This window comes from Neoarius graeffei, chromosome 8, assembly GCF_027579695.1.
Source record: "Neoarius graeffei isolate fNeoGra1 chromosome 8, fNeoGra1.pri, whole genome shotgun sequence".
In the NCBI taxonomy this organism is placed as follows: domain Eukaryota; kingdom Metazoa; phylum Chordata; class Actinopteri; order Siluriformes; family Ariidae; genus Neoarius; species Neoarius graeffei.
In genome coordinates this window covers 3489245-3502939 of record NC_083576.1, presented here as the reverse complement: position 1 = coordinate 3502939, position 13695 = coordinate 3489245, and the positions used below count along the sequence as shown (strand labels likewise).

The 13695-nt window shown below is 50.9% G+C and overlaps 1 protein-coding gene across 1 annotated transcript; it reads right to left on the bottom strand.

The window, feature by feature from the left end:
- Window positions 1–6662: 6662 nt before the first annotated feature.
- LOC132890323 (uncharacterized) lies at window positions 6663–11146 on the bottom strand. Its single transcript, XM_060927135.1, has 4 exons — window positions 10638–11146; window positions 9952–10517; window positions 8497–9433; window positions 6663–8412 (listed from the first exon to the last, which is right to left on the bottom strand). Exons 1-4 carry the CDS (start codon window positions 11144–11146, stop codon window positions 6663–6665), a joined length of 3762 nt encoding a protein of 1253 aa, XP_060783118.1.
- Window positions 11147–13695: the final 2549 nt, after the last annotated feature.

Sequence of the window (13695 nt, the reverse complement as noted above, 5' to 3'; positions counted from 1 at the left end):
GACGTAACTCAGACGGACAGACAGGGGTTTTTTTAGCAAATCTCAAGTTTTGTTTTGTTTTGTTTTTCATCCATGCAAAAGTTGTAAACTTTGACAATCTGTTATTTTGAATTTCTAATTTTTTTTCTTTAGCTTTTTCCCCCTCAAAGGTGCAAAAGTTTGCACACCCTTCTATTTACTTTTTACTAGTTTGGATTTTTTACAAATCTCTCTCTGTTTTGGTTTGTTTGTCTATGTATAAAAGTTTGCACACCCTTATTATCTGTTGTTTTGTCTGTTCTCTTTGTGTGTGTGTGTGTGTGTGTGTGTGTGTGTGTGTGTGTGTGCACTTCCTCCTGAATACTGGTTTTCTTCACCACTGTTCTTTCTTCCCAACACGCTCTCCTTCATTTCCTTCTCTAGTTCTGTGTGAAAGGTTAATGTCTCCTGGTTGATGTCATTTAAAAGCTGGTGTGTGTGTGTGTGTGTGTGTGTGTGTGTGTGTGTGTGTGTGTGTGTGTGTGTGTTTCAATCCTGATTCCCAATCCCTCTTCTGTTTCAACGTTTCATGCCTCAAATAAAACTGAATAAAAGCGAACATGTGTTGTCTGGTTGAAGTCGTTACAACACTTAATGAGGCTTTAATAAATTAATTAATGTATTTTAATAAGCAACACAAATGTTGTCGCTTGCATCTTGGAGAATATCCAAGTTTTTTTTCTCATAAATTTATGACTTTAATCTCTGAAATTTTGAGTTACAGTTGCTTGAAAGTTTGTGAACCCTTTAGAATTTTCTATATTCTAGAGTAGGCACCCTGTTTTATTTAAAGAACAGGGATCTATCAAAGTCTGATCTTCACAACACATGTTTGTGGAAGTGTATCATGGCACAAACAAAGGAGATTTCTGAGGACCTCAGAAAATGTGTTGTTGATGCTCATCAGGCTGGAAAAGGTTACAAAACCATCTCTAAAGAGTTTGGACTCCAGCAATCCACAGTCAGACAGATTGTGTACAAATGGAGGAAATTCAAGACCATTGTTACCCTCCCCAGGAGTGGTAGACCAACAAAGATCACTCCAAGAGCAAGGCGTGTAATAGTCGGTGAGGTCACAAAGGACCCCAGGATAACTTTTAAGCAACTGAAGGCCTCTCTCACATTGGCTAATGTTAATGTTCTTGAGTCCACTATCAGGAGAACACTGAACAACAATGGTGTGCATGGCAGGGTTGCAAGGAGAAAGCCACTGCTCTCCAAAAAGAACATTGCTGCTCATCTGCAGTTTGCTAAAGATCACGTGGACAAGCCAGAAGGCTATTGGAAAAATATTTTGTGGACAGATGAGACCAAAATAGAACTTTTTGGTTTAAATGAGAAGCGTTATGTTTGGAGAAAGGAAAACACTGCATTCCAGCATAAGAACCTTATCCCATCTGTGAAACATGGTGGTGGTAGTATCATGGTTTGGGCCTGTTTTGCTGCATCTGGGCCAGGACGATTTGCTATAATTGATGGAACAATGAATTCTGAATTATACCAGCGAATTCTAAAGGAAAATGTCAGGACATCTGTCCATGAACTGGATCTCAAGACAAGGTGGGTCATGCAGCAAGACAACGACCCTAAGCACACAAGTTGTTCTACCAAAGAATGGTTAAAGAAGAATAAAGTTAATGTTTTGGAATGGCCAAGTCAAAGTCCTGACCTTAATCCAATTGAAATGCTGTGGAAGGACCTGAAGCAAGTCAAGTCAAGTCAACTTTATTGTCAAATATGCTATACATGCTCAACATACAGCACAGATGAAATTTCAGTCCTCTCTGACCCACGGTGCAAACAGGCAATGCAATAAATAAAAATAGAATAATTGAAAAAAAAACCAAACAAACAATATAAACAGTATAATCACTCTAGCTAAGAACTAGACATATACTAAACACTCATATATACACACATACATATATATATATACACACACACACACACACACACACACACACACACGTAAATTGGTGCAAATAAACAGTCAAGGGCACTTGAGGTATAGCAGGTAAACATGAAATAAGCAGTATAAACAAAATAGCAGCTGTTAAAGTGATGTAGTGCGGAATAGTGCAAATGAGCGAGGTAAAGTGAGATGTGCGGTCCCTGAGTTCAGTGTGTTAATGAACGTTGAGATGTATGTGTGTGTGTGTGTGTGTGTGTGTTGGGGGGGGAACTGTGAGGATGACATGTCAGATGCTGAATGGGGGGCAGGGGGGAGTGTGAGCAGAATCTGTGGCAGGGGGCAGAGGGGGGAGGAGGGGCAGAACAGGGAAGGAGTTGAGCCTCCTGACCGCCTGGTGAAAGAAACTGTTCTTGAGCCTGCTGGTTTTGGCCCGGAGACTCCGTAGTCTCCTCCCCGACAGCAGCAGGCTGAAGAGGCTGTGAGATGGGTGGGTGGGGTCACCTGCAATCCTGATGGCTTTGCGGGTGAGGTGGGAGTTATAGATATCCATTAGAGAAGGGAGAGAGACACCAATGATCCTCTCAGCTGCTCTCACGATGCGCTGCAGAGTCTTGCAGCAGGACACGGTGCAGGCACCGTACCACACGGTGATGCAGCTGGTCAGGATGTTCTTGATGGTGCCTCTGTAGAAAGTGTGCATGATGGGGGCCAGGGCTCTTGCTCTCCTCAGTTTGCGGAGGAAGTACAGACACTGTTGGGCTTTTTTGGCCAGTGATGCAGTGTTGTTGCTCCAGGACAGGTCTTCAGAGATGTGCACACCCAGAAACTTGGTGCTGCTCACCCTCTCCACTGCAGCACTGTCGATAGATAGTGGAGCATGCTGGGTGTGCTCTCTCCTGAAGTTCACAACAATCTCCTTCGTCTTCTCCACGTTCAGGTGGAGATTGTTGTCCTTGCACCACATGGCCAAGCGGCTCACCTCACTCCTGTAGATTGTCTCATCGCCATTGTTGATGAGACCCACCGCAGTCGTGTCGTCCGCAAACTTAATGAAGAGATTTGAGTTGGATGTTGGTGTGCAGTCGTGGGTCAGCAGATTGAAGAGGAGGGGGCTTAGCACACATCCTTGGGGGGCCCCCGTGTTCAATGTGATGGTGCTGGAGAAGTTGCTGCCGACCCGTACAGTCTGTGGTCTCCCCATCAGGAAGTCCAGCAGCCAGTTGCACAGGGAGGTGTTGAGTCCCAGCTGGTCCAGTTTATGAATGAGCTGCTGAGGAATGATTGTGTTAAATGCTGAGCTAAAGTCTATGAACAGCATTCTGACATACGAGTCTTTTGTCTCCAGGTGGGTGAGGGCTGAGTGGAGGGCAGTGGAGATGGCGTCATCGGTCGAACGGTTGGACTGATATGCAAACTGGAAAGGATCCAGGGCAGGGGGGAGGGCAGACTTGATATGCTGCATGACTAGCTGCTCAAAGCACTTCATGAGGATGGGAGTGAGTGCGACAGGGCGGTAGTCATTGAAGCAGGAGGGAGATGACTTCTTCGGGACCGGGATGATGGTGGTGGTTTTGAGGCACATGGGGACAACAGCCTGGCTCAACGAGATGTTGAAGATGTCTGTAAAGATATCTGTGAGCTCCTCGGCACAGTCTCTCAGGATACGACCAGGAATGTTATAAGGACCCGGGGCTTTCTGTGCATTTGTCGTCCTGAGAGCTCTCCTCATGCTGTCTGGGGACAGCATCAACACCTGGTCGCCGGGAGGTGGTGGGGTCTTCTGTGCCGTGGTGCTGTTGTCTGCCTCAAAGCGAGCAAAGAAGTTGTTCAACTGATTCAGCAGAGACATGGAGTTGTCACAGGTCTGTGGCGAGGGCTTGTAGTCTGTGATGGTCTGAATCCCCCACCACAGGTTCCTGGTGTCTCTGCTGTCATTGAAGTGGTCAGCAATGTGCCTGGAATACTGTCTCTTGGCCACCCTGATGCCTCGTGACAGATTGGCCCTAGCTGTCCTCAGGCCCACCTCGTCCCCAGCTCTGAAGGCGGCGTTCCGAGCCCACAGGAGCCTGTGGACTTCCCCTGTCAGCCATGGCTTCTGATTGGCCCGAATGGAGATGGTTCTGGTGACTGTAACGTCGTCCATGCACTTCCTCATGTAGGCAGTGACGGTCTCCGTGTACTCCTGGAGATCTGTGATGTTGCTGTAGGTGGCCGCCTGTCTGAACATGCTCCAGTCAGTGGTGGAAAAACAGTCCTGGAGTGCCTCTGATGACCCCTCTGGCCACACATGTATCTGTTTTGTAGCTGGTTTGGTGACTTTAACCAGCGGCCTGTATGCTGGCATTAGCATAATAGTGGAGTGATCTGAGGCCCCAAGGTGGGGAAGGGATAGGGCTTTGTAGGCGTCTTTATGCATGGTGTAAACATTGTCCAGAGTATTGTTTCCACGTGTGGGAAAGTTGATATGTCCATAGAGTTTTGGAAACACGCTTTTGGGGTTTGCATGATTGAAATCCCCAGCCAGGATGAGGAAAGCATCTGGGTGGGCTGTCTGCTGCTCACTGATGTGCTGATAGAGTTAATTCAGTGCTTCACTCCTGTTGTTATTGGAGCCAGGAGGGATGTACCGTACAATGCTACCAGCAATATGGCTGTAAATTCCCTCGGCAGATAGAATGGCCGGCACTTAATAATCATAAACTCCACCAGTGGTGAGCAGTGTTTGCAGACCACAACAGCATCACAGCACCAGGCATCACTGATGTAAACACAGAGTCCTCTGCCGCGAGTCTCCCCCCCCCCCCCCAACTAGCGCTCTGTCTGACCAGTAGCATGTTAGCCGGGCTAGCTGAATAGCACAGTCCGGGATGCTGTCGTTAAGCCATGTTTCCACAAACACAAGGACACAGCACTCACTCACAGACTTAAAAGATGAGCGGAGCAGGCGGACATAATCCAGCTTGTTGTCCAGTGAGCGTACGTTGGCCAGAGTGATGGTAGGGATAGCCGGCCAGTGAGGGCTAGCCGCTAGCCTAGCCTGGATACCGCCGCGCTTGCCCCTCTTCTGCTTCCGCATGTTCCGCCTGTGGCGCTTCCACTGTGGGCTGGATGCAGGAGTGGGGGTCAGTGATTGAGCAGGCCTCTGGAGCAAACTGTAGTCACATAGCACTTCTGCGTCCACTGGATTTATATCCGTGAATAAAGTTCTGCGGATGTCGAGCAGAAACTCACGGGAGTATATGCGCTTTGAGACTGATGGACGCGACAAAGATGAACAGATACACACTTTTAAAACACAAAAAACACGAAAACACCGTTCTGTCGGGACAGAGAGGAGCCGCTGCGTGTGTGCGCGCCGCCATCTTGGAACTAAGCAAGCAGTTCATGTGAGGAAACCCATCAACATCCCAGAGTTGAAGCTGCTCTGTATGGAGGAACGGGCTAAAGTTCCTCCAAGCCGGTGTGCAGGACTGATCAACAGTTACCGCAAACGTTTAGTTGGAGTTATTGCTGCACAAGGGGGTCACACCAGATACTGAAAGCAAAGGTTCACATACTTTTGCCACTCACAGATATGTAACATTGGATTATTTTCCTCAAAAAATAAATGACCAAGTATAATATTTTTGTCTCATTTGTTTAACTGGGTTCTCTTTATCTACTTTTAGGACTTGTGTGAAAATCTGATGATGTTTTAGGTCATATTTATGCAGAAATATAGAAAATTCTAAAGGGTTCACAAACTTTCAAGCACCACTGTAATTGTCATAACACCCTTCCCCAGCACTGTAATTTTTTTTTCTTTACCTATAATGGCCCTAATACACTATCATACAGTTACAATTAGTACAATTACTTTTTTAAAGCTCAAAGGGGCAATTTTTTTTCCTGCTATTTCATTTATTAATTCATCTTCAAGTCGGACAAAGTAATTCCACAAACCGCATGTGGCCCAATATTAAAGTGTCCTTGAGTCTCTCTAATGTATTTCTGCTCAATTTTCTCTCCTCATTACAGCTGGAATAAGAGCTCATGAACTTTTCCACCTTCTCAGGAGGCAGTGTGGAGCCTGAAGAGTGAGAGCTACGCATTCGGTTAGCGTAATGTTCTTGTAAAAGCCAACAGAGGAACCGTAGCATTGAGTGAATGAACACGACTTCATCTCCATGTTTGCTCTGATCCCTGCTCGCCTTCTCCTGCTCGCTTTCTCCTGCTCACCTTCTCCTGCTCGCCTTCTCCTGCTCGCCTTCTCTTGCTCACCTTCTCCTGCTCATCTTCTCTTGCTCGCTTTCTCCTGTTCACCTTCTCCTGCTCGCCTTCTCTTGCTCACCTTCTCCTGCTCGCCTTCTCTTGCTCACCTTCTCCTGCTCATCTTCTCTTGCTCACCTTCTCCTGTTCATCTTCTCCTGCTCGCCTTCTCCTGTTCGCCTTCTCCTGCTCGCCTTCTCCTGCTTGCCTTCTCCTGTTCACCTTCTCTTGCTCACCTTCTCCTGTTCATCTTCTCCTGCTCGCCTTCTCCTGTTCACCTCCTTTTGCTCACCTCCTCCTGCTCGCCTTCTCCTGTTCGGCTTCTCTTGCTTGCCTCCTCCTGTTCGCCTTCTCTTGCTCGCCTTCTCCTGTTCGCCTTCTCTTGCTCGCCTTCTCCTGTTCGCCTCCTCTTGCTCGCTTCCTCCTGCTCGCCTTCTCCTGTTCATCTTCTCCTGCTCGCCTTCTCCTGTCCGCCTTCTCTTGCTCACTTTCTCCTGTTTGCCTTCTCTTGCTCGCCTTCTCCTGCTTGCCTTCTCCTGTTCGCCTTCTGTTCACCTTCTCCTGTTTGCCGTCTCTTGCTCGCCTCCTCGTGCTCGCCTCCTCCTGCTCGCCTTCTTCTGCTCGCCTTCTCCTGTTCACCTTCTCTTGCTCGCCTTCTCTTGCTCGCCTTCTCCTGTTCGCCTTCTCTTGCTCGCCTTCTCCTGTTCGCCTTCTCTTGCTCACCTTCTCCTGCTCGCCTCCTCCTGCTCGCCTCCTCTTGCTCGCCTCCTCCTGCTCGCCTTCTCTTGCTCGCCTTCTCCTGTTCGCCTTCTCTTGCTCGCCTTCTCCTGTTCGCCTCCTCTTGCTCGCCTCCTCCTGCTCGCCTTCTCCTGTTCGCCTTCTCTTGATCTCCTCCTCCTGTTCGCCTTCTCTTGCTCGCCTCCTCCTGCTTGCCTTCTCTTGCTCGCCTTCTCCTGTTCGCCTCCTCTTGCTCGCCTCCTCCTGCTCGCCTTCTCCTGTTTGCCTTCTCTTGCTCGCCTCCTCCTGTTCGCCTTCTCTTGCTTGCCTCCTCCTGCTCGCCTTCTCCTGTTCGCCTTCTCTTGCTCGCCTCCTCCTGTTCGCCTTCTCTTGCTCGCCTCCTCCTGCTCGCCTTCTCTTGCTCGCCTTCTCCTGCTCGCCTCCTCTTGCTCGCCTCCTCCTGCTCGCCTCCTCCTGCTCGCCTTCTCTTGCTCGCCTTCTCCTGTTCGCCTTCTCTTGCTCGCCTTCTCCTGTTCGCCTCCTCTTGCTCGCCTCCTCCTGCTCGCCTTCTCCTGTTCGCCTTCTCTTGATCTCCTCCTCCTGTTCGCCTTCTCTTGCTCGCCTCCTCCTGCTCGCCTTCTCTTGCACTCCTTCTCCTGTTCGCCTGCTCTTGCTCGCCTCCTCCTGCTCGCCTTCTCCTGTTCGCCTTCTCCTGTTCACCTTCTCTTGCTCGCCTCCTCCTGCTCGCCTTCTCTTGTTCACCTTCTCCTGTTCGCCTTCTCTTGCTCGCCTTCTCTTGCTCACCTTCTCCTGTTTGCCTTCTCTTGCTCGCCTTCTCTTGCTTGCCTCCTCCTGCTCGCCTTCTCCTGTTCGCCTTCTTTTGCTCGCCTTCTCCTGTTCGCCTTCTCTTGCTCGCCTTCTCCTGTTCACCTCCTCCTGCTTGCCTTCTCCTGTTCGCCTTCTCTTGCTCGCCTTCTCCTGTTCGCCTTCTCTTGCTCGCCTTCTCCTGTTCGCCTTCTCTTGCTCGCCTTCTCCTGTCGCCTCCTCTTGCTCGCCTCCTCCTGCTCGCCTTCTCCTGTTCACCTTCTCTTGCTCGCCTTCTCCTGCTCGCCTCCTCTTGCTCGCCTCCTCCTGCTCGCCTTCTCTTGCTCGTCTTCTCCTCTTCGCCTCCTCCTGCTCGCCTCCTCCTGCTCACCTTCTCCTGTTCGCCTCCTCTTGCTCGCCTCCTCCTGCTCGCCTCCTCCTGCTCGCCTTCTCTTGCTCGCCTTCTCCTGTTCGCCTTCTCTTGCTCGCCTTCTCCTGTTCGCCTCCTCTTGCTCGCCTCCTCCTGCTCGCCTTCTCCTGTTCGCCTTCTCTTGATCTCCTCCTCCTGTTCGCCTTCTCTTGCTCGCCTCCTCCTGCTCGCCTTCTCTTGCACTCCTTCTCCTGTTCGCCTGCTCTTGCTCGCCTCCTCCTGCTCGCCTTCTCCTGTTCGCCTTCTCCTGTTCACCTTCTCTTGCTCGCCTCCTCCTGCTCGCCTTCTCTTGTTCACCTTCTCCTGTTCGCCTTCTCTTGCTCGCTTCCTCCTGTTCGCCTTCTCTTGCTCGCTTCCTCCTGTTCACCTTCTCTTGCTCGCCTCCTCCTGCTCGCCTTCTCTTGCTCGCCTTCTCCTGTTCGCCTCCTCTTGCTCGCCTCCTCCTGCTCGCCTTCTCCTGTTCGCCTTCTCTTGCTCGCCTCCTCCTGTTCGCCTTCTCTTGCTCGCCTTCTCTTGCTCACCTTCTCCTGTTTGCCTTCTCTTGCTCGCCTTCTCTTGCTTGCCTCCTCCTGCTCGCCTTCTCCTGTTCGCCTTCTTTTGCTCGCCTTCTCCTGTTCGCCTTCTCTTGCTCGCCTTCTCCTGTTCACCTCCTCCTGCTTGCCTTCTCCTGTTCGCCTTCTCTTGCTCGCCTTCTCCTGTTCGCCTTCTCTTGCTCGCCTTCTCCTGTTCGCCTTCTCTTGCTCGCCTTCTCCTGTCGCCTCCTCTTGCTCGCCTCCTCCTGCTCGCCTTCTCCTGTTCACCTTCTCTTGCTCGCCTTCTCCTGCTCGCCTCCTCTTGCTCGCCTCCTCCTGCTCGCCTTCTCTTGCTCGTCTTCTCCTCTTCGCCTCCTCCTGCTCGCCTCCTCCTGCTCACCTTCTCCTGTTCGCCTTCTCTTGCTCGCCTCCTCCTGCTCGCCTTCTCCTGTTCGCCTTCTCTTGCTCGCCTTCTCCTGTTTGCCTTCTCTTGCTCGCCTTCTCCTGTTCGCCTTCTCCTGCTCGCCTTCTCCTGTTCGCCTTCTCTTGCTCGCCTCCTCCTGCTCGCCTTCTCCTGTTCGCCTTCTCTTGCTTGCCTTCTCCTGTTCGCCTTCTCTTGCTTGCCTTCTCCTGTTCGCCTTTTCTTGCTCGCCTTCTCCTGTTCGCCTTCTCTTGCTCGCCTTCTCCTGCTCGCCTCCTCTTGCTCACCTCCTCCTGCTCGCCTTCTCTTGCTCACCTTCTCCTGTTCACCTCCTCCTGCTCGCCTTCTCTTGCTCGCCTCCTCCTGCTCGCCTTCTCCTGTTCACCTTCTCTTGCTCGCCTTCTCCTGTTCGCCTTCTCTTGCTCGGCTTCTCCTGTTCGCCTTCTCTTGCTCGGCTTCTCCTGTTCGCCTTCTCTTGCTCGGCTTCTCCTGTTCGCCTTCTCTTGCTCGCCTTCTCCTGTTCGCCTTCTCTTGCTCACCTCCTCTTGCTCGCCTCCTCCTGCTCGCCTTGTCTTGCTCGCCTTCTCTTGCTCGCCTTCTCCTGTTTGCCTTCTCTTGCTCACCTTCTCTTGCTCGCCTCCTCCTGCTCGCCTTCTCCTGTTCGCCTTCTCTTGCTCGCCTTCTCCTGTTCGCCTTCTCTTGCTCGCCTTCTTCTGTTCGCCTCCTCCTGCTCGCCTTCTCCTGTTCGCCTTCTCCTGCTCGCCTTCTCCTGTTCACCTTCTCTTGCTCGCCTTCTCCTGCTCGCCTCCTCTTGCTCGCCTCCTCCTGCTCGCCTTCTCCTCTTCGCCTCCTCCTGCTCACCTCCTCCTGCTCGCCTTCTCCTGCTCACCTCCTCTTGCTCGCCTCCTCCTGCTCGCCTTCTCTTGCTCACCTTCTCCTGTTCGCCTCCTCTTGCTCACCTCCTCCTGCTCGCCTTCTCCTGTTCGCCTTCTCTTGCTCGCCTTCTCCTGCTCGCCTTCTCCTGTTCGCCTTCTACTGTTCACCTCCTCTTGCTCGCCTCCTCCTGCTCGCCTTCTCCTGTTCGCCTTCTCCTTTTTGCCTTCTCTTACTCGCCTTCTCCTGTTCGCCTTCTCTTGCTCGGCTTCTCCTGTTCGCCTTCTCTTGCTCGCCTTCTCCTGTTCGCCTTCTCTTGCTCGCCTTCTCTTGCTCGCCTTCTCCTGTTCGCCTCCTCTTGCTCGCTTCCTCCTGCTCGCCTTCTCCTGTTCGCCTTCTCTTGCTCGCCTTCTCCTGCTCACCTCCTCTTGCTCGCCTCCTCCTGCTCGCCTTCTCTTGCTCGCCTTCTCTTGCTCGCCTTCTCCTGTTTGCCTTCTCTTGCTCACCTTCTCTTGCTCGCCTTCTCCTGTTCGCCTTCTCTTGCTCGCCTTCTTCTGTTCGCCTCCTCCTGCTCGCCTTCTCCTGTTCGCCTTCTCCTGCTCGCCTTCTCCTGTTCACCTTCTCTTGCTCGCCTTCTCCTGCTCGCCTCCTCTTGCTCGCCTCCTCCTGCTCGCCTTCTCCTCTTCGCCTCCTCCTGCTCACCTCCTCCTGCTCGCCTTCTCCTGCTCACCTCCTCTTGCTCGCCTCCTCCTGCTCGCCTTCTCTTGCTCACCTTCTCCTGTTCGCCTCCTCTTGCTCACCTCCTCCTGCTCGCCTTCTCCTGTTCGCCTTCTCTTGCTCGCCTTCTCCTGCTCGCCTTCTCCTGTTCGCCTTCTACTGTTCACCTCCTCTTGCTCGCCTCCTCCTGCTCGCCTTCTCCTGTTCGCCTTCTCCTTTTTGCCTTCTCTTACTCGCCTTCTCCTGTTCGCCTTCTCTTGCTCGGCTTCTCCTGTTCGCCTTCTCTTGCTCGCCTTCTCCTGTTCGCCTTCTCTTGCTCGCCTTCTCTTGCTCGCCTTCTCCTGTTCGCCTCCTCTTGCTCGCTTCCTCCTGCTCGCCTTCTCCTGTTCGCCTTCTCTTGCTCGCCTTCTCCTGCTCACCTCCTCTTGCTCGCCTCCTCCTGCTCGCCTTCTCTTGCTCGCCTTCTCTTGCTCACCTTCTCCTCTTCGCCTCATCTTGCTCGCCTCCTCCTGCTCGCCTTCTCCTGTTCGCCTTCTCTTGCTCGCCTTCTCCTGTTCGCCTTCTCTTGCTCGCCTTCTCCTGCTCGCCTCCTCTTGCTCGCCTCCTCCTGCTCGCCTTCTCTTGCTCACCTTCTCTTGCTTGCCTTCTCCTGTTCACCTCCTCTTGCTCGCCTCCTCCTGCTCACCTTCTCTTGCTCGCCTTCTCCTGCTCGCCTTCTCCTGTTCGCCTTCTACTGTTCACCTCCTCTTGCTCGCCTCCTCCTGCTCGCCTTCTCTTGCTCGCCTTCTCTTGCTCGCCTTCTCCTCTTTGCCTCCTCTTGCTCACCTCCTCCTGCTCGCCTTCTCCTGTTCACCTTCTCTTGCTCGCCTTCTCCTGCTCGCCTCCTCTTGCTCGCCTCCTCCTGCTCACCTTCTCTTGCTCGCCTCCTTTTGCTCGCCTCCTCCTGCTCGCCTTCTCCTGCTCGCCTTCTCCTGTTCGCCTTCTACTGTTCACCTCCTCTTGCTCGCCTCCTCCTGCTCGCCTTCTCTTGCTCGCCTTCTCTTGCTCGCCTTCTCCTCTTTGCCTCCTCTTGCTCACCTCCTCCTGCTCGCCTTCTCCTGTTCACCTTCTCTTGCTCGCCTTCTCCTGCTCGCCTCCTCTTGCTCGCCTCCTCCTGCTCACCTTCTCTTGCTCGCCTCCTTTTGCTCGCCTCCTCCTGCTCGCCTTCTCCTGCTCGCCTTCTCCTGTTCGCCTTCTACTGTTCACCTCCTCTTGCTCGCCTCCTCCTGCTCGCCTTCTCCTATTCGCCTTCTCCTTTTTTGCCTTCTCTTACTCGCCTTCTCCTGCTTACCTCTGACCAAACCTGGTGATGTTAAATAACAGCTGTGTTTGCTGGTGTTTTTTTGGAGGCTCAACCTCACTCTGAGGTCAGTGTTGATGTTTTTTTGAAGAAGAACACGGATCAGGTGTTAAGAGCCGGGTCTCGTCTGGCTGCTCGGCGGAGAGGAGAGCTGTGTCCAGCTGGCTGGAGCTGATACGGTGAGTCACTGAGCCGAGAGAAATACAGTTAAGACTTTAACACAACGATGGTGGCTCTGACGGAAAACAGCAGCACTTTGTTTTACTTTTTTTTTTTTAAATGATTGGTGGCTTCATGGTTCTGGATAATCTTTACTGAGGTCTGAAGGAGCTTATCCTGTGCCCACAGAATGATAAAATATAAATCTTCACTTCTGTGTCATAGTTTTGCTTCGTTACACTTATTCACTCAGCATTACTAATAAACTGGAAACACAAGTCACGGAATAGACTTTGACAGATGACAAGCTAAAAATTTTAATAATGAACAAATTTTAAAAAACTTGGACAATAAATGTTTTAGTCGAACAGAGTTGTTGGTGTCACGATTTTTTTTATTTCTCAATCTGAAATAAATTGCAGAAATGAATAAGTAAGGACTAACGCACTGTGTGTGATGCTGTTATTGGAAAATAATCAACAGCAGGATGGTGTGATGAAGCTGAGACACTAAAGTACCATTTCAAAGTTGATTATTTTCCCATAACAGCACATCCCTAAGTGTTTTATTGCTTTTATACTGCAGCTCTTTGGCAAGGATTACTCTCTATTTATTGATTGATTGATTGATTGATTGATTGATTGATTGATTGATTGATTTTTATCTGTTTATAGTAACATTCTATATTGTGGAACATCCACATTATCACTTACATTACGATAAACAGTGGCAGCTCTGAGCGTTGTTGTTGTTCCTTCACCATTTTCTCGCTCTCGACACCCCCTAGTGTCCTTCAGTGTGCTTTTTTTGTTTTGCAGTTCTTCAAAAAGTTCAACAATAAAAGTTAAAAATGTCCTTAAAAAAATAGAGACTTTAGCTGATTTATCACCACATGACCTCCATATGACTGTGATAAATCCTTGACTTATTGAATTTTATTCCTGTTAACTCCTTACTTCACTTCTTAAAGCTCTGAGGCGTTGATCATTTTAAAGGAGCTGTTTGTCATTTTTGCCCCCTGCTGCTGGCAAAGTGAATTGCAAAAAAAAAAAATCAAATGAAAACAAACACTGAGAACTCTTTAAACCAAAGGGGTGGAGTCGGGGCGTGCTGTTGCGGCTAGAGGTGGAGCTAATTTCAGAATGTTAATGAGGAAACTTTGTTGAAAATTAAATTCAGCGGCTTGTGAAGTCATAATCGAAGTGATAACCTACAATTCTTCCATGACGTTGCTGACTTCGCGTTAGATTTAACTTAAATAGTTTTCAGAGAGGCTTGATTTATCAGGTGTATAAATCGAGCTCCTGGTTAAATCCAGGTAATCTTAGGAAGGGAAAAAAAATGATCAGAAATGAGGAGCGTGGTGTTAAATCAGGACTTGTAAACATTTAGATTGTGAACAGATAACCTGGGCAGCACGGTGGTGTAGTGGTTAGCGCTGTCGCCTCACAACAAGAAGGTCCGGGTTCGAGCCCCGTGGCCGGCGAGGGCCTTTCTGTGTGGAGTTTGCATGTTCTCCCCGTGTCCGCGTGGGTTTCCTCCGGG